Here is a 27,799-nt window from a genome sequence, read left to right as displayed (position 1 = left end):
TTTTTTGATTTTTCTTACATCCCTACGTGTATGCATTGATACTGCTAAATAGTATTGGCCAAATAACCAAACAATATTAGGGCATACTCAGAACGGATTTCTCTCTCTTATTAATGATCTTTTGTGAATTACTATCTATTTCTATGAGCTCCAGATCTAGCTCACAATTTGACAAAATTTGTAAACATTGTTGTTAATTAATAATATTATGGTTTTTAGCGTTTCTCAATATATATATATATATATATATGTATATATGTATCATGGATACAACCAGCAAAACAATAAAAGTAAAATATCTATATAATGGCATTGATGATAATGGTGAATTTTGATAGGAGTGAATTAGAATTTTGAAGTGAAGAATAAGACGAAGACAAAATAATTAGAACTTGAAAAAAAATAAAGGGAGTTAAATATTAATGATATGTTAGGTGGTTTGGATGTATTATAAAAAAATATCATTAATATTAAAATATTATTTATTTTAAATTTTAATATGTATTATCCTTTCCTTATTAATTAATTTATAATAAAATATAATAAAAATTTTAATTTTAATTGTACGAACGAAATTATTATTTAAGCGAAAATAAAATCACTCCCACGGAATAGAGTTGTGCGGACTACACTACCAATTTCAAACCTTAAAAATTAGAGTTGGGCTGGGCCGAAGCCCACTCACTCTGTGCCCTACCACTCTCCGGCACACTCTTTCACTCCATTTCCAATCGCTTCGGATGTTGTTCAATTTTTCCTTTTCCTGATTATTATTTAGAAATCAGATTGTGATATTTTGATAATAATTTTTGAGTTTTGGAATATGTTTCAATCAACTACCATTTGGTTCTTTCTCTGAAGATTTGGGGCTTTGAATTTGCCATATATACATTGATCGATCCTGTATAATATATGCACACACACACACATAAAAATGTTGAGAAGAAAACTTTCTTCATTGATAGCAACTTCGATTTTCAATACTTGTTCTTCAAAAATCCAATCGAAACTCTGCTCGATTGGCTCGCCAATTTCTCCATCACCATCGTTTGCTACACCAACTAATTTCAATGTCCAAGCTCAGAGTTTGAGGGCTTATAGCCTTCTGAGTTTGAATGATTTGAGAGACAATAAGGGGGCAAAGAAGCAGAAGACGAGGAAGGGTCGTGGGATTGGGTCTGGAAAGGGGAAGACAGCTGGGAGAGGTCACAAGGGGCAGAAGGCCAGAGGCACTATGAAGTTTGGCTTTGAAGGCGGCCAGACTCCGCTCCGCCGCCGGATGCCCAAAAGAGGGTTTAAGAACCCCTTTAGCCTCACATTTCAGGTATATATTGCTTCAATCATATGATTCCAGTTCTAACAGTTTTAATGATGTTAAAATTTTGTTTTAATTAATAATTCAGCTAATTTTATAGTTCTATAGGATTTTTTTAGTTAATTCTGATAAGGTTATTTGTAATTTTCTAAACCGGCAACCTATATTTTAAACAAATTTCAAGGGGTGTGTTCTTTCATGGTCATATGATTCGAGTCGGAAAATGCTAATCTGATATCTAAAATGATGACAAAATGCTTCTTGAATGCAATGTGGCAATTAAAAAGAACAAAAGATATAGTTATCTATCTATCTATCTATCCATCTATAAAGTGAACACCCTTATGCTGCCTTGAAGCGTTGGTTTTTTATGCTGTCACGCGTCCGCTTTTTTGTTTAAAATTTTAAAAAGAAAAAAAAATAGATAGATGAGAGGAAGGGACTTGAACTTGGACTTATAAGACTCTTACCACTTGACTAACACATCATATATAATAAATATTTTATTTTATTTTTACTTATTCAAATTGCACATGCATCGTGTACGCCAACTGCTAATATATATATATATATATAAAGAAGTAAGAAAGTAATATGTTTGAAAAAAATATTCAAATTTGTGGGGGGGGGGGGGGGGGGGAATGTGCTACAAAGATGAATTGAAGATATTTATCAGAATTCCATTATAGTTGGATTGACTTTGACTGTAAACATTGAGTATGGTTGTTGGGCATAACTCAGTCCTAACTGCTGAGTGATGTGGCCGCATGGCTTCAACATTTAAATCGTGCAAGAACTCCGAAGAACTAATTGAATTGAATTCTATTTCAAATTACACAGACAACAAATTATGTATGTTCTTTGTAATAAAGTAAAATGTCTCAATTTCTGAATTAATGAAGGGCTCATTCATGACCTTAAATTTCCAACGGCGAACTTCCTTGAATTGAATTGACCGCCCAAGTCACAGTAGTTCTTCTGACTTTTGCCATGATTTGATATTCTCTAAACTTGCCTGGCATATGAATATTCTCTAAACTTGTCTGGCATATGAATATCCTCAGTTCTATTACCCTATTCTTTATATCTAAGTTCAACAGAGCTCTCACCTCCTCTTTATCGAGGTCATCATGTACCTTAATTGCACCTTCTTTTCCAAATAAATTTTTCAGAAGCAATTCTCTATCCAGCTTTTTATCTCATTGTTATGGCATTTAGTTTTGGGTTGAAGACATGGTCAACTATAGTTTCAAGTCAAATAGGCTCTCACCAGGATGTGCATCTCTCTAGGTGTTGTCAACATTTACAACTCTGTCAACTACAACTCAGCAAAGCCTTGTCTCAGCAATTTGTTGTTGCATAAGTGAATCTTTTTTCTGCACTATCAAAGAGCTTCATTGAACTGCATGCAACATGATGCAGAATTTTCAAATTTAATCACCAAATCTGTCGTTGGAATGCTGCAAAAACAATACGTAATAGATCATGAATGATTTGGTACGTTAGGCATGGGCTTTTGGACTAGAGATGGTTTAAAGGGGCTGAATAGTGAGTTTAGTGAGGGTTTATAAACAAAGTATCAAACTAGCCAGCAAATCTGTAAATGCAGAGAAATCTTGATAATTACAGAATAAAGAAGAAAAAAAGAGGAAAATGTGTGGACACTCGCACCTAGGTTCTTAGGCATCACACCCAAGGAATGTTGTATCACACAACAATGACATTGGCTGAAATAGTTATTCATTCATTCGTTGCTTCCTACTAAAGCACCTGGAAAAGTGTTGACACTCACACCTTAGTTCTCAGTGGCAAAGAGAACCTGGGGTCCTAGCAAACTTGGTGCCCTAGTAATTCTTGGGGCCAAAGAAAAAGCCTATGCCATGGCTCTTTTGAACTTATGAAGGCTATTATATTTTATCCAAACCAAATAAAGCAGCCCAAACAGAACAGCCCATTCTGGCAGCCGAAATCACAAAATTACATAATTAATTTCCTAGGCAAATTCTAAGTTAGAATCTTGCTAAATAACCTTTGAGTTCAGTTTCCCGCGTGGTTTATATTATAATACTTTCCATGCATTAGACTTGCATAACAACCCTGTCAGTGTCAACTCATGTTAATTGTTGCCTTCCTCTTCTAACATTAACCTCTTTGTGCACAACGTCACTCTCATCAAGATGCAAGAGACATTGTCTCAAAAGACTTTAGTCTCCTAGCTATGGCATGATGGTCAAAATCATTATGGCAGCACCGTTGCAATGCTGCAGCTCTCTTATTTCATTATGCTTAAATCTGGACATTTCTGAAAATACTTGTTTCCAGTCCTCAGTTATAGGGGCTTTAACTGATGTAACAACCATCTTATTAACCTTATAATTTTCTCGCGTACTCCTTTTTGTTTGTAATACCAACCACATGATAGCTTTTCTCACTCAATTTGCTGACATGTTGGAGTTTTGGCATTAATGATTTGTCTTGTTGTTTTGGTTAATTTATAGTACAAATTTCAAACAACCATTATGAAATGGAAAATTATATCTTTCATGTTCATGTATCCTTTCACCTAAGAAAATATGATCATATATCCTTGTGATGCAAAATACTGAAATGGTTTACCATACTTAGCTGTTTGATTTGAAACACTTGGTGTATATTTCCTACTTTCAACTCAATATTCAAGAAAATGTACTGTTTGGGGATTTTTTTGTTTCAAGGAGGTTTTGTATTGTCACTTTTCATTGAGTTAACATTTTGATAAATTAATTATATTTTGGCAGCCTGTGGGGTTGGGAAAGATTGCAAAACTAATAAATGCAGGGAAGATAGACTCATCAGAGTTGATCACAATGAAAACTCTTAAGGTAGGAATTTTGCTATCATATGATTTTTCTAATTGAACTCTTTACTTTGTATGCTATGGTTGATAGTGACATTATTACTATCACAATAGGATGCAGGAGCAATAGGGAAGCAGATAAGAGATGGTGTTAGATTGATGGGACGTGGTGCTGAACATATAGAATGGCCTATTCATCTGGAGGTAATCATTGTTCAAAACATTCTGCATGTGATTCTTTTATTTTTTATTTTTTGGTAATCATTGTTCAAAATATTATGAATTGATGCCTAAATAATTTTTTTGACTTCCTTTTTCTTTGTTTTCTTTGTGTGAAATTCTTGCTTGTCCTGATTCAGTATCTCTTTTTTCCCCCTGGTTGAGGTTTTATGGAATCACTTTCCACTGGATGTGAGAAACTTTTTGTCTGCTTTTTAATTGTCTTCTAAGTACTCTTATATAAATGGGGATAACAAGTTTCTGCTAAGCAAGCTGATGTGATAAGGATCTGCTGTGACTTCTTGCCCAAGTCTATGACTTGATGAGAGTATTTTAGTGCTTTTTTTTTTTTCATATTTTTTCTTACCACACAACACGTGTGTATATATATATATTGATAAGTATACTCATCCTACGAATTATTCAAATGATGATTTTAGAGTTTCTTAAGGAATATGAGTTATAATACCATTGGAAGCAGGGGCCTATCAAAACATGTCTACCGTTGTGTGTGTTTGTGTGAGTGCAGAAAAAATTCAATGCAATGGTGATATTGTGTCATCACCAACACGCCGTATTATCATCCACTAATAGACCACAATGTGGGCATAGTGAACCCCACTATGCATATGCAGTAGTTATTAGATTGGGTTGGATGGTAGCCCCATTTAAATATTGGGGTTCAGTCATCCATGTGGTAGTTTATTATTGAATTATGATATCACACGTTGTTGGCAATGACACGGAATCACCATTACACCGAAGTTTTACTTGTGTGTGTGTGTGTGTGTGGTGTGGAATCACCATTACACTTAAGTTTTGCTTGTGAGGGTGAGAGAGAGAGAGAGAGAGAGATCTTCTCATTTCCTTGTTTCAGATAAACAGAAGTTGAACTTTTGAACATATCTGCCTTGTTTGGGAAAAAGTCATTTTAAAAAGTCAACTTATTCTCTCTATTTTTTTTTCACCTTAAGTCACTGAAAAAGCCAATTCCTAAACATACCCAGAGTTGAATTCTATTGCACATGCATATAATATGCTTCACCTAACTCGTGCAACAGAACTACGCATATATAATTTAAAGTTTGTTAATAATAGTCTATTTGTTCCTTTCTCTCTTTTAAGAGAAAAAAATAAAAGTTGTTCAAAAAGTATAGAAAAGAAAAGAAAAGAAAATAGAAGTTACCATAACTTGTGATTCCGAACTTCTTGTGGACATTGTTTGTTAATAATAGTCTATTTGTTAATAATAGTCTATTTGTTCCTTTCTCTCTTTTTAGGAGAGGGGGGGGGGGGGGGGGCGCCGAACTTCTTGTGGACATTGTTTGTTAATAATAGTCTATTTGTTAATAATAGTCTATTTGTTCCTTTCTCTCTTTTAAGGGGGGGGGGGGGGGGGGATGGATAGAAGTTGCTCAAAAAGTAAAGAAAAGAAAATAGAAGTTACCATAACTTGTGATCCCGAACTTCTTGTGGACGTGGATGGGATGTTTCTCACAATCTTCTATCTAGTTTAGAGTTTGTAATCCCCACTTTTCCTCTTTCAACAGATGACTGATATAAAAGGTTGCAGGTTTCGAGGGTAACTGTTAGGGCAAAGGGAGCAGTTGAAGCTGCAGGTGGGTCCGTGAGGCGAGTTTATTATAACAACTTGGGCTTTAGGGCACTGCTGAAGCCTGAGTGGTTTGAGAAAAAGGGCAGGTTACTGCCAAGAGCAGCAAGGCCTCCACCCAAACAGAGAGACAAAGTTGATAGCATTGGTCGACTGCCCGCTCCGACTAAGCCAATTTCTTTTACAGCAGAAGAGAAAGAAGCAATGTCTGCTACATCTGTCTAATGAAGCCAATTTTTGTTGAGATTTAGGATAAATTTGATGATTATCTATGTTATAAACAGATTTTGTTCTGATGTTACTTTTAAGTTGCAGCATGTTGTGATATGCCATGCTGTCAAATGTTCAGGGGCGCCGAACTTCTTGTGGACATTGTTTGTTAATAATAGTCTATTTGTTAATAATAGTCTATTTGTTCCTTTCTCTCTTTTAAGGGGGGGGGGGGGGGGGGGGGGGATGGATAGAAGTTGCTCAAAAAGTAAAGAAAAGAAAATAGAAGTTACCATAACTTGTGATCCCGAACTTCTTGTGGACGTGGATGGGATGTTTCTCACAATCTTCTATCTAGTTTAGAGTTTGTAATCCCCACTTTTCCTCTTTCAACAGATGACTGATATAAAAGGTTGCAGGTTTCGAGGGTAACTGTTAGGGCAAAGGGAGCAGTTGAAGCTGCAGGTGGGTCCGTGAGGCGAGTTTACTATAACAACTTGGGCTTTAGGGCACTGCTGAAGCCTGAGTGGTTTGAGAAAAAGGGCAGGTTACTGCCAAGAGCAGCAAGGCCTCCACCCAAACAGAGAGACAAAGTTGATAGCATTGGTCGACTGCCCGCTCCGACTAAGCCAATTTCTTTTACAGCAGAAGAGAAAGAAGCAATGTCTGCTACATCTGTCTAATGAAGCCAATTTTTGTTGAGATCTCTTAGAAATTTGATGAATATCTATGTTATAAACAGATTTTGTTCTGATGTTACTTTTAAGTTGCAGCATGTTGTGATATGCCATGCTGTCAAATGTTCAGTGTTTTGGAAAAAGATGTGGCGGCAATAGAGGCCAGTGCCATTCAGAGCTCCAAAACTCGAGGAAGTTCTCTGTTCTTATTGATGTACTGTGTTTTAGATTAGTTTGTTAAATCCTCTTTTCTTATTTTTTTATTTTTTATGGTTTAGCTTTCTTTTTATTATTTAAAATCATTTGAGTTTGTATAGAATTTCTAATTAATGAGTCGTTACCCACTAAATAAGATTAAAGAGTTGGAGAATTGTGCCATAGATCATATCAATGACTCGCACTTCATTACCACACCAGTGAAGTGATCAAATATCTTCGGGATGTTCTTAATAGAAACGAGGCCTTAAAGGCTAATATTTTGATTTAATGCTATGACCAACTATATAAAAAATTTATAGATGTCACATATTAGTAATCTCCTACCATTTTTGCTTGGTCAAAAAATAAAAAAGTAAAAAAATAAAAAACTGAAATAAATTGCAGGGATAATAATGCTTCATTCAGAAGTTAGATCCTGAGAGGAAATAAATTGTGCGAGGACAATTTCCCAATTTGAGAAAGAATTTTTCGGTAGCTTATCGAGTTTGAATAATGCTATGTGCATCAATTAGTGTACTAATTAATATATCAATTGATGATGTGACATAATTTAAGATATTTTTGGTATTTGTAATTTGTATAATGAGTGAGGTCAATAATAATGTCATAACTAGTATTGGTATATTAGTCAGTATACTAATTAGTACGTATAACACCACCGATCTAGTTTTGGCCAACTAGATCACCCAAAATGAATAGCTTGCCAGTTTGAGTCTTCCTTTTCTCGTGTGTCCGACTTACCGGACTCATTTAAATCACTATACCCAGCTCCCCCCATATAGATAGAGATTCCTATGGTCATGTCAATAAAGAATTCTTGCACATTGATCGCCCTTTATATTTGTATCAAAAAAATAAATTAATTAATTAAAAAGGGTTGTCGCTAACTAGCGTAATTGCAAACAATTGACGGACTCTTTGTAATTGAAACTTCTCAGTGGCCTTACAAGTGAAATCTGTAGCCAGTTGATTTCTCCATTCTTTTTTTCCTTTCTATTTGGCAATAGATTTGTTCAATCTCAAGGGCTTAGGCCCAGTTGGTTTTTCCTTGTACGAGTCCACTCCGGACTCCTAGTGATGAGCAGTGGATATAAATTATATTTGTTTGGTTTATGGGACTCCGAATTGGTAGTTCCTTCGAACTATAAAAGGCATTGGATGAGAATATTAGCAGTCCTTCAATCATCCTACCTACCAAAATAATAAGGGAGTGTAACAAGAGTTTGATATGCAAATGCCATGAAAATCATCTTTAATTATGTGACACGATTGAGAATGAAAAATTGAAGCAGATGCTTAAATTTGGGAGACAGAAATTGTTTTAAAATGTGGGGGCATTTTTTTTTTTATATTATGTATTATATATTTGTTTATGGGAATTGTTTTTTCCACTCCACTTTGCTCCAAATAAACTCTCTTCTTTATTCTTATTATACATTATAAAAGACACGTGATGAGGGGTTTTTTAAATGAATTTTGATGTGAAAAATATTGGCATGACTTCAAAATGAGAGAATACTAAAATGATGTTTTTCATTTATATATTAATACAAATAGGGTAATGCTAACAAGTGTTCGGCACTGATTAAAATATATTTAATGTTGTATTGATTTATTTTGATTTTAATAAATTTATATTTTAAACATGTTTATTAAATTATATGTATTTATTATTTAAATACTTCAATAAATTTTTTATTTACATGCATTGCAATACTTAATTAAGGGCTACAAAAGAAAAGGACAAAAAAAAAAAAAAAGATTAAAGAGTATGAAATACTTTTCTATTTTTTATTTTTTTTTAAAAAATCTGCTTTTAATATTTTACATTTTTTATGCATAAAAATAATCATTATTTATAATTTATATTTAATAATTTCAAGACTAATAAAATAAAATAAAATATCATTAATTACTCTTAACAAGTGTCTTAATATGACATATTAAAAACAAACAAATTAAAAAGGCATGTAAGCATACAAAATAGGAGCACGCAAATTTTCTACCACTATTTTGAAGCAAAAATTAAATAATAAAAAATCTACAAAGACGTTAAGAGAAATTATAAAATATTTACATAAATTTTACAAATTATAAAATGATCAATCAATAATTAATATTTAAAGACAAATGCTAACAAATGATCTAGGGCATTTGTTAAGATTCATTAAATGATAATTTTAGTGAATCCCATTAACCAAGTTTTAGGCAATAACATTGTAAAACATGTCAACAAAATTTCAAATGACAATAATAACCTAACATTTACTTTCCATCAAGCTTAAGAGCATCCGCAATGGGATAGTTAAAATTATTTATTAAAATATATTATATGACAAAAAGTATTAAAAGTGGGACACATTTTTGTGTGTTAAAGGGTTTGTTAATTTGGAGACTGAGAGGTGGTGCAATGTTAAGGAGTATGTTAAGTGATGTATAAATATATTATATATAAAATTAATTAAAAAAAAAAACAAGTAGTCCAAGCTTTTTCTCTATGTCACCCCCGGATGTTTTAATACAATTTACAAAATATGATTCTCAAAAACAATAAAATATTTGTTAAGATTTCCATGTGATATACTCTTCCTCATTTAATTATTTTCCAAACAAATACATAATTGTTCCCAAAAGTGAGCATTTGAGTATACACTACAGTTCAAAAAGTTAGAGTGATGTGCCCTAATGACTTACATGTTTCAAGACATGGATCTTGATTACACAAAAATAGATTTCAATCCAAAAATAAAAAATAAAAAACATTCCAAGCTTGGTAGCTTTAGTACAACCAACATCCAACAAGCATTCCGTGCTCCATCAAAAGTAATCATCACCATCCATCAATCAGGTGGCAATACATTACTTGTTCCTGAAAAGTTAATAATTAGGATGAGCAAAGTTGCCCAATAAAAACACATTTAACAAAAATATATGCTTGAAATGAATATGATCATGCTATGTACATGCTTAGAAAAAATCCTTGTTTTTCCTTCTTTCAAGTAACAAGATGCAATGAATTCCCAAGTAATATTAAGAATTAGCATGTCCAATTACTCCAGCATCATTAAGTTACTCTCATATTTGTCGACTCACAATATGGCAGGGTGATGGGCACCCAAATCAAGCACAACCTTTTCACATTTGTCGGCTCATAATACGACACAGCCAGTGGACATCCAAAAACATATATTTTTCCACGTTCACCAACTTGATATGGTAGGGCTAGTGGACACCCAAAAGCATTTTCAACATTCGTCCGACGATAAGCTCAAGACAGGACAATTGGACAACTAAACTGCCTGCGTGGGTACCAATACGATGCTGAACTCATTAACACCATCCAACTTTATTATCAAGACTCATACACCATTTATCTCATTTTTACATTTTCAACAACCAAGTGCACTACATAGGGATAACCATGGATACTATGTCATGCATGAATTTGCAAATGTTTTAAGTCACTTAAGGTTCAATTCAATCATAAGTGACATCCAAGCCTTTAATACGAAATTCATGAAGTGGGAATCTTAAACATCAACGTCAACCATTCTTACAAACTTCAACAAGAATAACCACATCTCAAGGTTTGTAGTAATCACGTATTTCTCACATAACAATATCAAATCAATCTTAATTTCATAGGAGAAAATCAATCTATTCCAAAATCCCCCATTAATTAACATTTAAATTCTAAGGTTTCCAAGAAATTGGGGCCTTTCTCATTTCTTTGATAAATCATCAAATCTTCATGTATCATCTTCTAATAGGTCAAAATATTCAAAAACATTTCAAAAACTTGGAAGGAATCACCCTTTTTACATCAACATTTCATTGAAAATCAAGTGGTTCATCTTATACATCAATATAGCTAGGAGAATACCACGTACACATCTCAAATCATAGATATATTAGGTTAAAGGTATCCCTACCTTGAAAATAAGAGCTAGAGATAAAACCTAAGTAGAAAACTTTGAAGATGATGCGATTCAATCAGTAGGAATGTTGATCTTTACTTCCCTTTTACTAACACAAGATCGAGGATGGTCTCTTGATTAAAATGGGTGAGATCAAGAGTTTAGAGCTAGGGTTTTTTGGACAAGAGAAGAGAGACAGAAGAGAAAACAAAAAGAAAATGTGAGAAAGAATAAAACAAAAAGTGATTTTTAACGTGTTGACCCCGAATAGACCACTCGAGCTATTAATCTAGCGCTCGAGCGGTGTGAGAGCAAAGACTGCTCGAGCGGTTACTTCAACGCTCAAGTGAACAATTCATTCTCTCAGAATATCAGACCTGTAAAAAGAGATACTGGTTGACTCCTTTCACCGCTCGAGCGATAACTCCACTGCTCGAGCGGTCCCTCCTTTCCAGAATGTTACAACCTTCCCCCCTTACAGAATTTCTTTCTCAAAATTTCGCTACACCTTCACAACAACAACAACATCACAATAACAACAACAACGACGTAATCATGGAGTTAAGACAAAATATTAACAACTCAATTTGAGGAAAACATCAAAGCTGAAATGTCAATGAAAATATTACTATTTGTTTACATATTCACATCTATATTCGAGATACAATAAGGAAGACTAAACGAAACAGCGAATTATACATCATTAAATAAATCAGGATACTTCTCGCGGACCTCGGCCTCATGTTTCCAAGTTGCTTCTTCTATCCCATGATGATGCCACAACACTTTAACTAAAGAATTGTTTTACCCTTCAAAATTTGCTTTCGAGATTCTAAGATTTTCACCAGTATCTCTTCGTAAGAGGCATTCTCATCTACCTCAAAGTTTGTCTAATCTAAGACATGAGAAGGATCGAGCTCGTATTTGTGAAGCTTAGAAACATGAAATACGTCATGTACCCTAGAAAATTATGGTGGCAAGGTGAGACGATAAGCTACCTCTCCCACTTATTCAATAATGCCGAAATGACCAATGAATCTAGGCGATAGCTTCTCACTCCGATCAAATCTCATCAAACCCTTTCTAGCTGATATCTTCAAAAAGACGTGATCATTAACCTCAAAGGACAAAGGTCTCATCCTTTGGTCGGCGTAACTCTTGTGGCGGCTTTGAGCCGTAACCAACCTTCTCCAGATGAGAGCCACTTTTACGGTGGTTTCATGAACTAACTCGGGCCCAAACATGAGTGATCCCTAACCTCAGTCCAACACACTGGTGTTTTACAAGGACGTCTGTATTAGGCTTTAAAAGGTGTCATGCCCATGCTAGTTTGACAACTATTGTTGTAGGCAAACTCTATTAGAGGTAAGTGCTTCTCGCAAGAACCCATAAAATCCAAAACACTCGCCCTTAACATATCTTCTAAAATCTGAATAGTGCACTTGGACTGTCCATCAGTCTGAAGGTGGTAAGCGGTGCTAAAAGTCAATTGAGTGCCCATTATATTTTGAAGACTCTGCCACAACCGGACGATAACACGAGGATCTCTATCCCAAATGATGCTTACTGGAACTCTATGAAGTTAAACAATCTCTCTAACATAAAGCTCGGCCAAATAATCAACCAAATCACTCATACATATAGCAAGAAAATTGGCCGACTTCGTTAATCAATCCACAATTACCCAAACCACGTCATTACCCCTCTGTGTTCTAGGAAGACCCGAAACAAAGTCCATAGTGATATGTTTCCACTTCAACTCTACTATAAGTAAGGGTTACAACAATCCGACTGACTTTTAGTGTTTTGCTTTGAATTGTTGATAGGTTAGACAATTAGATACGAACAAAGCCTCATCCTACTTTATACCTCTAAAATAAATTGACGACTAAGATCATAGAATGTCACACTTATGTCCTTTAAACCATTGGAAAGTGTATTTGATTCCATTTGTTTTGTTATTGAGATCCTTTAGGAGGTGTATTGTTGTTTTGGTTGGGTAAAAATTCGATCTAAACTTTGATAGAATTGTTCCTTTGAGCTTGGTTATGTCAAAGAGTGTTTCAGAACCTTGAAATTCTATCCAAGGTGTCAACACTAGCCTTCCCAGGGTCAACACCAGTATTTCTTTCTTCTTCCCTCTCGTTTATGCTTTTTGGGATCGACATAATCTCTTCCCAGTGTTGACACTGCTAGACCTGTGTAATAGAATTTTGGGGTTGCTTTCTGGTGTCGACATTAGGGCTTGGTGGTGTAACGCCCCGAAAATAACAATAATGGATATGCATCATAACTCTCAAACATACATGCGGAACCTTACCAATCTCAATCATTTAATATCGAAAACATTTTTGGAATTGTCATTCATTCAATGATCTTCTTACAATATTACAAAAGACGTCACATGCATTAATACATTCATCAATCCTAGATTATGAATCTATTACATGTGACAGATATATAGAAACAACAGTGAATAAATACAAGTTCATGCCCTAAAAGTTACAAGTTTCCAAAACTTTGATTGGCTACAACAAAAGTGGATTGAAGGCCAATATAGGAGAAGCCCTAGCCTTACACAAACAAATTTACAAAACAAAAATGAGCATCCAGTTCCACAGTCGCCCAAAGCTATTCCCTTGGCAAAGGCATATCATCAGGATCTGAAAGTTGATTTCCACATAGGGTGAGCTAAAGCCTAGTAAAGGTAATTTTAATGATTTGTATGATGCTTAACAAAGCCATATGGTGAATGCACATAAATGCCATTACCAAAACATGCATTATCTCTTTTCAAACAATGTTATGCCAAGTTTATATCACCATTAATAAATCGTTGCTTCCAAAAAACCAAAAAAAAAAAAGATAGTAAATACACACACTAAGAATCTCTAGGTACGTGTCTGCAAGTAAGCTATAAAAGTACTACCAAAAGCCATTTTACCGGTACTGATTGGAAGGATCGGTACCTGACCGCGTGAGTTTCTAGACTTTCACCAAGGACACAAAGGCCAACATAAATAACCACAACCACACCCCCTAACCAGATTCACCATAGTATTCACCATTTTTTTCTTGAAATAATCATTTTCAACGCGTAAGTATGAAACAAATGCTCAAATGTAATGCATGAGTGAATGGGTTTCAATTAACCTAGTTCACGTGCAATTTCTATAACAAACAATGCTATCCTCTACCGATAACCAAAACGGATATCTCTATTCAATATATAGATTTCAAGAGACAGATATAATTCCATAATCTCATATTTCCATAATTTCAACATAGGAGTAACAATCACATGTTCAAACTCCACTTTTCCAACTCAAACAAGAATCATAACATTCTTCCAATATTTCATTATTTTTCCCTTTTTGTTCCGAATCAAGAACCATCAAGGGTTTCCATGATACCAAAACAAATATTTCTTTCAACATTCCTCATTTTAAAAATAATTTCCTCAAGTTCCAATACTACCCATTACCATAAACAATTCTGACAATATTTCAAATAAAAACATCCCAAAACCCCTCTTTTGTGAATCAATTCAAGCCCTAAATCAAACCCAAAGGCTCCCAAAGTTTAACTTAATCAACTAACAGATAACGAGGCCAAATACCATGCAAACTTGTAAAGAAATCCCTACCTCAATAGCAGAAGAAAAGATGAACAAATCCCCAAAATTGATGGAGACGAAAACCTAAACTTTTCAGATAAAAAGGACCCCCTCCTCAAGCTTTACCTTTAATCCCAAAGCACGACTATCAAGAAATTCATGGATTGTAGTAGATCAGAATTTTTGTACAAGATTTCTATAGAGAGATGAGAGAAAATGAGTTCTAGATATTTGTAGAGAGCGAGAGAGAAAAACCAAAAAGTGAGAAAAAAAAAGTGACTTTCGTCACAGCTATATACAATCAGATCGGTTAAGCAACCAAAACATTGCTTGAGCATTAGACACAATACATAGCTCGAGCGACCAAAACTAGGCTTGAGTGAAGAAACTAAACTTCCAAAAGTTTAGACTATAAACAGACCACTTAAGCAACCAAAACTCTACTCGAGCGAAGAAAGCCCTACTCCTAAAAGTTCATACTGCAGACCCAGTTTTGGGAGAAAGCAAAGACTGCTCAAGTGACCAACCCATTGCTCGAGCAAACCCAAGATCAACCAACCAAAGTTTTCCTAAAAAACCCAAAATCTTACCTATTTCAACATAACTCAAAAAAACCCTAGAACTCAATTCAAATGATAACATTGGACCTGGATACATATCAACCACACCAATAGGTACAAAATCTACACCAAAGAGTATAAAAGGATTGGGTCTAAACCCAGGCTGCTATAGGTGGTGTCGATACCTGGCCTATTTTAAACATATTTGAAACCCCCACTACTTTTCGATATTGACACCTCTCCTATTGGTGTTGACACTTGACAGTAAATTTCAGAAATGTTCCAACGGGTTGGTCCCTACTTTTCGGGAGTTTTGACTTATTCTTTTGGTTGACTTTGGGGCTAATATTCTATTATTGCCCTAGCACTATAAATAGGCCCTCAAACACTCTCTTTCCTCAATTTTCTTTTGCTCTTTCTCTCTCTTTTCTCTTTTTATGTCGTCATCTCACTAAACACAAACTTTTCCACTTTGATCTCTAGATCTACTCACTTCGAGCCCTCTCCTCACCTTGGTCCTTTGAGATTGATTGAAGATCTCGTTAAGGGCTTTCTTTTGATCTAAGAAGTTCGTGATTTCATTGTCGTTGAGTTTTTTGGGTTCTCCTCTTTGCTTCAAGAGGTACGAATTTCCTTAATTCTCTTCAATACCTTGCTATAGATAGACTTGTGGTATTTTCCTATTGCATAAAAACATGATTTTGAGTAGAGATTTTTGAAAGGCATATAGATGTGAGTCAGGGTTTTGAATCCAAAGAGAAAATCTTACTTTTAATGCTGATTTTGAGAACTTAAGGTTAATGGAACATGATTTTGATGATTTAAATAAAAAGCCCTAATTTTTTGGTTAATTTAACAATTTTGGAGGAATAAACTTACAGTTGATTAATGATTTATTGAACTAATTTAATTTAATACATCTAAGAAGATTTTTATAAAATGGGTTTGTGCTATAAAGGTTAGTGAATTAAATTAGTAAATAAACAAATGGTGTGTTCAAGGAAATTAAATCAAAAGTTCTAATTTTAATTATTCTATAATGTTGAACAATGAGACCCTTGAAGTTCTTTCGAGTTATACGGATTCTTTGTAAGTTAAGAATGTGACCTAGAAGAAATGAAAACTTGGGTTTTGTTGAGAGTTGTAGATCTATGGAAATTAGTTATGGGAGTTATGTATTGTTTTGATTGTTGAAGTATAATGAAGATTGTGTTAATGATATTGGAAGTGTGGAATGCTATGAGAATTGTATTGTTTTATTTTGGGAACTATATGTTGTTGATTGTTAATGAATAGGTCATGCTTATTATGTGTTGATGATTATTTGTGAAGTTTGAATGTTGTGGAAATGATTGAGAGATGTGAAGGGTCTGTTTCCTACCGGCTTGTCACAGGTAAAGCGTAACGCATTGATAGAGGTTTCTCTTCCTTCTGATTTGCGCCTGATAAAGCGTGGATAGAGGTTCCACTCCCTTTCGGATAATGACCAATAAAGCGTAGCCCATTGACACAGGTTCCACCCCCTTCCGGTTTGCGCCCAGTAAAGCATGTTATGAATTTGGTGACTCGTATTCGGTCTTGATGAAATGGATTGATAGGTGCCCAATTTTCCTTCCATACTAAGGCCGGTAAATATGAATATATGAGGATGTTTCATTATTAAAAAACATGTGAGATGTTGGTAGTTATGTGGTGAGTAATTAATGGATGTGATCAGTACGTTTTGGAATCGTTATTGAAATTATGATCATTTATATAATTTTGTGAAATGATTTGATTGGTGATAATAGAAGGTAGGTTACTAATGATTTAATGTTTAAAGCTAGATTGTACTCGACTACATATGAAAACATTTTGTGAAACCAAATGGAGTTGATGAAGTTATTTTTGAAATACTAATAATGATTACTAACTCTAAGTAAGAATGAGTTTTCTTGGAATGTTGAAAAAGATTTTTGTTTGGAAAATTTATGCATGTATATGTATTTTGAATATAAAAAGAGGCATATTCTATATTTGTATAATATCGAGCACCATGATCATTTTTATTTATAAAATATTATTGGTTTAGAATCATTATGAATCCCTACTAGACCTTTGTGTTCATCCCAATCATTAAAAAAATTCCAGGTGCAAAGTTGGATGCATCGTGCAAGAACCAAGGCGTTATTTTGTTGTGTTTTAGATATGGAGTAATGGTTGGAGAAATGTTCGTATACTGTAAAAGAATGTATTGCTATTCATGGTAGTCAATTTAGTCTGTGACTTTCTATGAAAGCCTAAGGGCATGTATTTGAATATTTTATCATTTGTAATATGTGCGAGAGAGAACATTACTATTTATTCATTTTTTGATCTTGTTTTCGCATTTATGTTATGTAATTGGACTTTAATAAGGAATTGGGAAATGAAATCGAGTAATAAAATTTAGGACGTTATAGCTTGATATCAAAGCTAAACGAGTTTGAACACCTTAGGCTTGTGAGAAGTGGTTTTTACCACAGTGGATCTTGTTACGCTTGGTGAGGACGTTTGCATATAGAAAGACTAGGAATTAGGATATTATGTATTGCATTTATGTGGGCATGTGTAGGCGGCCTTTTTCAAGTCTAAGGCATATTTCCCACACCAACTTGCTTTGACCAATAAAGAGTTACCACTTAATTTTTAAAGGGGAATTAAGAAACCAATAACAATGAAAACTAAGTTAAGGACCAATCCATCACAACCAAGAAAAATTATAGGATCAGGAGCTTAGGTACAAAAGGGGAACGTCGTTGAGTGATAACACCTATTTTGCCCAATCCGAAGATTGGCCTTTACTAACTCTCTATTTTATGATTTTCATGATTAATTATTCATATAAATTCATTTTAAACCCTAAAATCCTTAACTAACCTACAACTATGTGATTTGAAAAATAAATATCACCTAACTTATATTCTATGAATAAAATCATATCCAAAACAAAGATTTCTTTGCCAAAAATGGATTTTTCAAGGACATGATCATATTTATGAATTAAGTTAAGCAATACTCATGAAAAACATACAAAACACACAATTTTGCATAGAAAGCATAGAAACTTACATTATTTAAAAGACTATGCAAATAACAAGCACATGCTATAGAATTTACCCAGATGCCCACTTTCAACATCTTACATGCAATACTTGAAATAAGCATGACCTAATCATGCAACTACTACATACAAAAATGAAACTTAGGCTCTGTTTAAGGGTTTTAACATAACTTAATGCATAAAAAGATAAATAACATATAAAATAATGCAAAACTAATATACATAATACTTAAAACGGGCCATATACATGCAGAAATAGAGACTAGAACACCCTACGGTCATGTTTGTTTGGACAGACAGGATAAGGGGGGATTCTAATCCATCAGATTATTAATCTTGGGATACATTGTCCCTGAACTATTTAGTTGAAAATGATGTGTATCCAATGTTTGTATAGTCATGGGACTAGATGTTTGAATTAGATTATTCTATTGAATCCTATATTTGTTTGGGATATTATAGAGAAGGATAAATGTTTAAAAGACTACTTTGCCTTTTTGAATTGTTTACTAAATAATAGAAATACTAAATCTGAGTTATAAATTTTATTTAATTTTTTTACAAGAACTTTTAAAAAATTAAATAAATAGAATATCAATAAAAATTACATTAATTTATTTTAATTTTTAGTTGAGATTTTTAAATTTTATTTTACTTTACTAAGTATAATTAATACTAGGGTTGTGCACGGGTTGAGTCGGACCGGCTTTACCAAAAATCCATCACCCAACCCGACCATATCGAATTGAAAAAAACTCACCTATTCCCGAACGATGTATGGTTCAAAAATGCAGAACTCGGTTTGATCAGTTTGGTGGTCAAATCGGACGAAACTGAACAATATCAAACGAGCAAAAGAAAAAAGAAAAAAAAATACATACTTACAAAAGATCAGTAACATATTTGAATAAAAGAAAAATCATCTCATCAATAATATTTGCAAAAATAAAAATAAATTACAAACGTGAAAAAGAGATCTAGAAAATTACAAAGGCTGTTAGAAGGTTTTTGTAGGTCTTCAAATACAGATCTAATTTTTTTTTTTTTTTTTTTTTTTTTTGTAGAGATAGAGTGGCATAACCATAATCATCAGTGATGGAAACAATAGAGCCCAAATCATCGAACACGAAAATAACAAAGCCATTCGCCAAAGATGGAAGTCATTATTCGCCAGAGATGGCCTTTATCTCCATAATCGCTAGCGAAGAAACTTTGATCTTTAAAGATAATGGTGCTGGGGTTTCGTTAGTTGAGAATTTTGTGAGAGGCAAAAAGAGAAATGGTTGAAATTGTAAGAGTAAAAGACTTAAAGATTTTGAAATTTGATATTATTTTTTGAGTTTTGTTTAGGAATTTTGGTAACAAGAAAGTGATTTAAAAGTTTGAGAGGAGAGAAAGAGCATGAGTGAGTCGGTGGTGTAAGGTATGTGAAGTCAAAAAGGTGAGGTCTTTGTCTTGGGAAGACCACAAAAAAAATATATATATATAGAGTAATGTGCAATGTAAGGTGAAAGGTTGTCTTGGGAAGGTAAAAAATAAAAAATTCTTTTGACTAAATAAATGGTGAGATGCGAACGTTATATTTTATTAAATATATAGCGGTCGGTTCAAATTAAATGATTTTTTTCCCAACAAACCATGACTTGACCGAAATTTACAAAAAATTGATGAGTCTCAACCGCAACCGACCATTCACACTGACAAAATCGTCTGTGAAGTTTTTGGGTTGATCGGTTCGGATCGGATTCATCGGGTGACCGATTATTTGCACACCCCTAATTAATACCATGAATGCACAAAATATGAAATTTTTTTGGCTTCCAAGCAAACCTAACACTGACATTGGAGCACCTACACAAATGTAGGAACATTGTCCCAGAAACACAAGAAGTTAACTTTTTTTTTTTTTTTTTCTTTTTCTTTGAGGAATAGAACAACATAATGCGAACATGTTATCCAACTGTCCTAATGAAAATAAAACGGTAAGTTAAAAGTTATCATTCAACTCATCACATTAATATTCATTACATTACAAAATATATATTAAAAAAAAAGGTAGGATAACAGTTAGCATTCAACGTGTTCCATTAATATTCATTACATAACCAAATACATAAAAATCATCCCAATTATAGTTAACAAAATATAGGTGCTTGTACACAAAAGAAGTAATAATTAAGTCTATCAACAAGTTTATAATAGACTTAACAAAAACCATTCCCTATCATACACATCAAATCATGCCCAAAAAACAAATACTCCTATCAAATGTAACAAGTTTGTTATGGAGTATGCCTACCTAGCAACCTCATCACCCACCTTAGCCTATCATCATGTGTAAAGTTAAAGAACATGTCAAGCTTTTGGACTTTGTGGGATATGATTTCACAAGCATCTAACCTTTCATCTACAGTTGGCAACTTAGTAAGTTCATCGTTTAGATGCAAGATCATGTGAATACCCCATTCTTTTTCCAGTGAATTCTAGCTTATTATTGGTTGTACCTAAGACATCCACCAACTTGTCAGCAAGCATGGTCAATCCTTCAACTACTTCATCATTGGCTCTACATCTTTTGTTGTCTTTATTTTTAGCAAAACTATCAAAAGGTTGTTAAGTTGCCGAGTTTGAACAGTCCATTACTTCACCGGTCTGACTATTTAATCCCATTTGTTCAAGAAAAGTGTCATTATCTGCAAGACCATGCACCAACACATCTTCCTAAGCATTCATAGCCTCAACTGCATCACCAAGGCCTTCAGCAAACTCTCTTGTAGCTCAATCTTTGCCAAATATTTGAATCTATTGATCGAAATGTGCGAAAGTTTTGTTCTTCAGGTGGTTTGTATCGTTATCCCTCTACAATGACCAACTAATCCCAATCAATATCTTCAACATGAGGTTAAAGTACATTTACAGTAGTAGTTATGTAAAGATACAACAAATTTTTGTTATGATCTGACAAATTGGTTCATAAGAGAATAACAACTATAACAAATGCAGTAAATGTGACCTTCCAACATTCATAAGATGTAGCAAATTTTTGTTATGATATTATAATAGTGGTAATGTAAACATGTAGCAATAAAATAAGGTAACTAAAAGGAGATAACTTTACCCGAACATATGCCTCCCATACATTATCACTCTTTACATCAATTCTTTTTTCAATGTCATTCCATTTAAACCCATTATTAGCAAGCATATCAATTACATAATTATAGTGTTTCTTTCATATTTTAATCTTTGATTCGATATGGAAAGAGAAACATAAGTTTGTCCCGGATAAAAACTCCGCTAGTTTATTCTCTAGTTTCATAAGATAGCCTACCTTGAAAGAATTGGCAACTTTCATTCTGTCATTGACAATGAACAACAAGACCGAAATTAGACAGTCATCTTCACGTAGGCTCTATACACACACAACCTTGTCATTCTATTTCTTACAAAAACTGGATACTTCATTATCCATGCCTAAAGTAATAATTCAACATTTCATATGCATTACAATAAAGCGTAAATAACTCACAAACATACATATCATAAATACCAAGTATTGCAAATATAATTCAACATCCACAATGTCAATTATTCATAAAAATACATAGTAGTGTTACATCACAAATTTAAATGGTTTAACAACAAATTAAAGTAGAACACAATCGTGATGCAAAGAAACACAAAGTTATCTTTGTCCAGCCCCTCCAATAACTAACCAATTGATGTACAATATTGGATTGCAAGTGTATCTCGCCACTTAGTCCACTCATTACATGTCTCAACAATCTCAATAAAATCATCTCCCATTGGGGGTTAATTTTCTAAGGCATCCTCTAAGTCTGAATCATCCTCTATGGGGTCAACTACCATCTCTCGTCGAATGAAGTTGTGTAACAAGCAACATGCTGTGATTATTCAATTTTGGGTTCTAATGGGGCAGTATGATGCACTGCAAAGTATAGCCTATCTTATTTTCAACATTCCAAAACACATTTCTATGATATTCCTAGTTGATACATGTTTTATGTTGAAATATTGTTTGTAATTATTTGGAGTTGCCCCTTCTCTCTAAATAGACAAATGGTATCGCTGACTATGGTAAGGTGCTAGGAATCATTTCCCATTTGTATACCCCACATCCACTAGGTAATAGTAACCTATGCGTGGAATGTTATGCATTAGATTCAATTATTATTCATGAATTTAAGAAAAAATAAGTATTTTTGTATTATCATTTGGGATCCTTAAGCCATTAGGTCAATTAATTGCATCTCTCAAGACCGTAGAGTTGGCCGCTGACCCTTCCCACCCGACAACACATATATGAAATTCATGTCTTGGGAGAAAACTAACAAAACATTAGTAGCAATCTCTCCTTTTCTTGTCTCATACCTTGCTTGATGAACCAGAGGTACACAAACTTTAATATGTGCCATCAAGTGCTCCAATACAATTCTAAACAAACCAAATCAATAGACATTATACTAGTTATGATTTGTTTTTTGGTAAAAAAAAAAATTTAATAAAAGAAATAAAAAAAAAGTAATGCAATGTTACCAAATTGTTACAAAATCCATTAATTGGAAGCAATTCCACTTTAGATTGGTGCTTGCTTCAGTTATAGGATCTGGTGTGACGAGTAAGTTGGCTTGTAGGCGTAACATAGCCTTTAAGACATCATTGAAATATCAACTAACAGTCTCTCCAAACTTATAGAAATTGAACTTAACATTTTGTATTTTCAAGTATTGTCCCAAGATGAAGAGGAAGAAGGCCACTTTCTTTTCTAAAGTGACGTGTTTTGAATGCCCTAACCTGCCTATTGTATGAACCATATTGCACAAGGTCATAAAAGAAAGCCAATCCATATGAAGTTATTCAACACATGTTATGTCACTTTCTCTCACTAAACGGTTAATATGGTCCATTTGTTTTTGCAATCAATTGAGCCCTCTAATAAGATTATGGAGATACTTAGATAAATACCTCTTTAAAACAGTCTCAATGACAATAAAAATTATGGTGCATAAGGCATGTAATTCTTGCATTACAGCTTGCAAGTCTACGTATAATTCAAGCTCATCGTTATTCTCATCATCAAAATTATTGATATTCTTATCCATCTCTATATACGAGAAACCATTTAGAATTACAAATAAATTAAAGAAGGGAGAAAACATAACAAAAAATCATAAACAGTTACAGTAAACATGCATATGAAATAAACATGATGTCATTCAAACTACCAAATATTGGTTACTAGTTATTGTCGTTGCATCTATGTTCATTCTCATATAATTGCCATTACATGATCTATCTCTTAATTAATCATGAACTTCCTAATCTTTCTGGATCTACCTTCCCTCCCCTTTTTTTTATATTTTTCTTGGATTTGGGGATGGAATATGTCTATAATTTTCACAAAAGTAATTATACTCAACAAAATGCTCACAATCCACAAAAATTAAAACAATGAACAATAGAATTATGACTTTCAATTTATAATTTTTTACTCTCAACATTCTGCCACTACTATAACAATTTATACTCAATTTAACCCATCTTCTTACTCAGAAACAATTATGTAAATTTTACTCAGAGATATCACGACATCAAGTAATCAATCCCACATGAAAATTTCTACTATAAGTTGTTCAGAATATATAAAAGCTTTCATGTGATAAGAGCTGTTTTGTATGAGATATTGCCTAATATTTTACTTTCAACATTTAGCCACTACTACTACTACTACTACTACTACTACTACAAATAAAATAAAATAACTACTACTACAAATAAAATAAAATAAAAACAGAGCATAAAAGAAGAAATTAGAGCATAAATTTTTCTTTTTGTTTAAAAAAAAAAAAAAAGAGCAAAAAAAGGGTTGTAAGAATTTTAAACAATATAATAGTTCTTTTTTTCCATCTATCATAGATCCAAGGTATATAAAAAAATAAATAAATAAACAGAATAGTAAAGAAGCAGATGTAAATATATACAAAAAATGAAAAATATAAAAAACATACAGAGCACTAAACGAATATCTCTAAATCCACACAGAGCACTAAACAAAGAGCACTAAGCACAGAGAGCAACAACATACAACATAGCACTATGAAGATCACCCAACGGCCACAGAACATTGATGTAAATATAAAAAAATAAAAATGAATGACCAATAAAAACTAGAAAAAAAAATCTAAGCAAGCAAAAATAATCCTTCATATCAAAATGAAAAATAATCCCTCATATGAAAAGGAAAAATAATCAGAGGGAAAAATAAACAATATCATACAAGAAAATCTCTAAATCCCTCATATTGAACAATCAAAATCAAAATAAAAAATAAATACCAAACAAAATCAAAGATGTAGAATATGTTTCAAACCTAAATGAAGATCGGAGATCGAAGATCTAAACTTGATGTGAAGGTTCAATAGAAATTGCCTCTAGGGTTCTACCGTTGTGAAAGAACGAATGTAGAAAAGATTAAGAAAAAAAGATATTAAATAGTAGAGGGTCAAAACTTTAATTTTACTATCTAATTCCATGGGATGAGTTATCCCAAGTTTTGTGTCCCACACCCCTCACTGGATACAACGATCCAATATATTTGGGATTAATAGTCTAGATGGACTATTAGTCCGGTGCAACATTTTTGAACCAACCAATGGACTATTCCATCCACCGAATGGAGAGTTCTATCCCTTCAAACAAACGTGCCCTAACTATATTGTTCTAAGAAAAATAATGAAAACATGTGGAATAAAGCGAACAATCAGATAAAACTAACACCCTATATGATGGAATGATAAACTAACACCCTAGTATGCATGGATACCAAAATAAAAACTAAAAGCAGTACTGAAATTAATAAAAATGAGGAGTTTACTTGTTGGTTTGCTTAAACCAAAGAACGCACGAAGATATAGTAAAAAAATGCGAGTTTCTTTCTTACAAGCCTCTATCAAGCTTGGATTTTTGAACGTGTTCGAGTTCTTCAAGCCTTAGAATGTTTCTAAGTGTTTTAGAGTTGTTGTGTGTGCTATTTTCGGAGTCAAGGCAAGGAGGGGAAGAGAGGGTGTTTTTGCTGTCAAATGCTCACAAAATGGCTTCAAATTCCTAACCCATTGAAATAGAGGGAGAGAGGCTTTATTTATAGGCTTAAGGAGGCGTGGGGGGAAAGCTAGGGCAACCCCGTTGCTTCCTATACTGCCTGTCATTGAAAATGAACCAAGAGTGAGTTTTCATATCTGTCTCTACTACACTTGAATGTGCACACGTACAACTATTGTGCGCACTTACTATTAACGTGCACACACACATTTTGCCTTGGTATGCATGCCATGCATGCATGCACAAGGACGGGGTCCCATGCCCTTGGCTTGCGTGTGGCTCAAGTAAACCCAAGTTGCTTTATGATTGATGCTTTTGATAAAAACATTCACTAATTTTGAAAAATATATTTAATCAAAGTACAACTGGGTCTATCTGTGTGTCTCTCTTTCTCGGGGTTAAAAAGTTAGTTTTTGACTAAAAAATGGTCTAGAGGTAAAATGGTCATTTTCACAAAAATTTGATTTTTGGCCAAAATAAATTTATATAGCAACACTAAACTACTTTAAATATTCCAAAGATGGAGCAATTAATGTTTCATCATCGGGAGACTTGCAAACGCTTAAAGTGATCCGTCATAATACAGTGTCTACAGTTGCCCATCTTTGACAGAAATCAAGCAATCATGAAGTGATGTGGAGTGAATGTCAAAGATTCGAGACTATCCCTGTTAACATGATCCTAAGGCTTAAAGCAGTGTCATACATTTATACAAGTGATTGAACTCACAGGTTGTTTACATATCCTTGATGCAAGGAATCAGATCAGTGTAGTTCGGGCCCGCTTGTGCAACAATTCATACGTGAGTGAGTGTGTGCAACAAGCACTCATACATTCATCCAAGCATGTAATTTAAAAAAAAAAAGAGCGGGCAATACTTTCCATACTCACCTTGTTGTGCAAAGCTTATGCCAAGTTCCTTTCCATTCCATTTCAAGTTGTGCTAGTCCTGCAAATTTTTCAAAGAAAGCCATTCCAAACAATAATACACAACCAGTGTGGTTATAACGATGCCATTATGATGCTAATGTATGCCATTCCATGAGCTAGTGTCAGACGAGGCACGGAGATTTATAAATTGGTGCCATTCTATGCTTGTGTCAAACGAGGCATAGGGGTTTATAAATTGGTGCCATTCTATGTTTGTATCAACGAGGTATGCGTGTTTATTGAATGCCATTCCATGCTCGTATCGACGAGACATGAGGGTTTATTGAGTGCCATTCCATGCTCGTATCGACGAGGCATGGGGATTTATTGGATGCCATTCAATGGCCCTGTTTGATAGGAATTATTTCCAGCTTATTTCAGTTTTTAGCTTAATTTAAGCTATTTTGATGTGTTTGGTTCAGCTTAACAATACAGCTTATAGCTTTTTGTAAGTCAAAAATTAACTTATTCTTTAAGTGGGGAAGGAGAAGCTCAATTTATAAGTCAAAAATCAGCTTATGTTCACAACTATAAACTATAAGTTGTTAGGCTATAAGTTATAATCACTTTCCCACAGCTCTACCAAACGGGGCCAATACTCGTATTAAACGAGGCATGGGGGTTTAGTGGATACCTTTCCGTACTCGTGTCAGATGAGGCATGAGGGTTTATAAATTGGTGCCATTCCATGCTCGTATCAACGAGACATGGATGTTTATTGAATGCCATTCCATGCTCATATTGATGAGGCATATGAGGTTTATCGGGTGTCATTCCATGCTCGTATTGACAAGGTTTTGGGGGTTTATCGAGTGTCATTCCATATTCGTATCGATCTCGTGGATAGGGGGTCTATGTGTGCCCGACAGTTGACCTTTAGTCTGGTTCTATGAGTGCAATGTGAAGCGAAATAAAAACCTATATTTGGCAATTCCATTGGAAAATCCCTTAATCACAATAAATGCCAAAAATGGACTACATCACCAGACTTAGAGTCACCACCTAATCTTTTCGAGAAAACTAGGAAACGCGTGACTCATACCCAAAGGACATGATCCGTCATAATCAAAGTGTCTCGGCTCGAGAACTTAGATATAAGGAAGGAATGCCATGAATTGAGCATCTCCACTCACCCCAATCAAATATTAGCCTCTACTATTTCATGATATGGGAATTATTAACACGACAAGATAAAATAACCTAATTATTATTACTATCTTTACTATGTAGAGAAATAGATATAGAGCAAATCACCTATTTTGAAATGTTCTAATCTCTCGCTATTTTTTTAGAAAAAGGGTTAGAAAGATAGGAATCTAATGAAAAATTGAGACATCCGCCTCATGAAGAGATCAGAATCATTTTAACTTAGGCAATAAGACCTCCATACAATAAGCAATTAGAGAGATATAGCAAATAAGCTCATAGCCTCATAGTAGCATGGTATAAGCAATAAAAAGCAATCATAAGCAAGATACAAAGATAAA

At 33.9% G+C, this 27,799-nt stretch overlaps 1 protein-coding gene across 2 annotated transcripts; it reads left to right on the top strand.

The window, feature by feature from the left end:
* Window positions 1–613: 613 nt before the first annotated feature.
* On the top strand, window positions 614–7,132 carry LOC145788636 (uncharacterized). 2 transcript variants are annotated; one of them, XM_082911076.1, is made up of 4 exons: window positions 614–1,324; window positions 4,093–4,176; window positions 4,266–4,355; window positions 6,612–7,132. In XM_082911076.1, the coding sequence occupies exons 1-4, from the start codon at window positions 935–937 to the stop codon at window positions 6,873–6,875; spliced, it is 828 nt and encodes a 275-aa protein (XP_082767202.1). In that variant the 5' UTR covers window positions 614–934; the 3' UTR covers window positions 6,876–7,132. The 2 variants fall into 2 exon arrangements, with proteins under 2 accessions (XP_082767202.1, XP_082767201.1); XM_082911075.1 differs by lacking the exon at window positions 6,612–7,132 and adding an exon at window positions 5,944–6,388 and having other exon boundaries at window positions 620–1,324.
* The last annotated feature ends 20,667 nt before the right edge of the window (window positions 7,133–27,799 follow it).

Source organism: Camellia sinensis, unplaced genomic scaffold (genome assembly GCF_055761805.1).
Source record: "Camellia sinensis isolate YWXY unplaced genomic scaffold, ASM5576180v1 Unanchor1, whole genome shotgun sequence".
Taxonomy (NCBI): domain Eukaryota; kingdom Viridiplantae; phylum Streptophyta; class Magnoliopsida; order Ericales; family Theaceae; genus Camellia; species Camellia sinensis.
The sequence above is the reverse complement of the archived record's forward strand: the minus strand, read 5'-3'. Positions and strand labels throughout refer to the sequence as shown.

Excerpts from the sequence above, each read along its gene's own strand:
- LOC145788636 (XM_082911076.1), top strand. The coding sequence starts at position 935 with ATGTTGAGAAGAAAACTTTCTTCATTGATAGCAACTTCGATTTTCAAT. Across the intron at positions 4,177-4,265 it reads TCACAATGAAAACTCTTAAG|GATGCAGGAGCAATAGGGAA; the intron begins GTAGGAATTTTG and ends CTATCACAATAG. Across the intron at positions 4,356-6,611 it reads AATGGCCTATTCATCTGGAG|GTTTCGAGGGTAACTGTTAG; the intron begins GTAATCATTGTT and ends AAAAGGTTGCAG.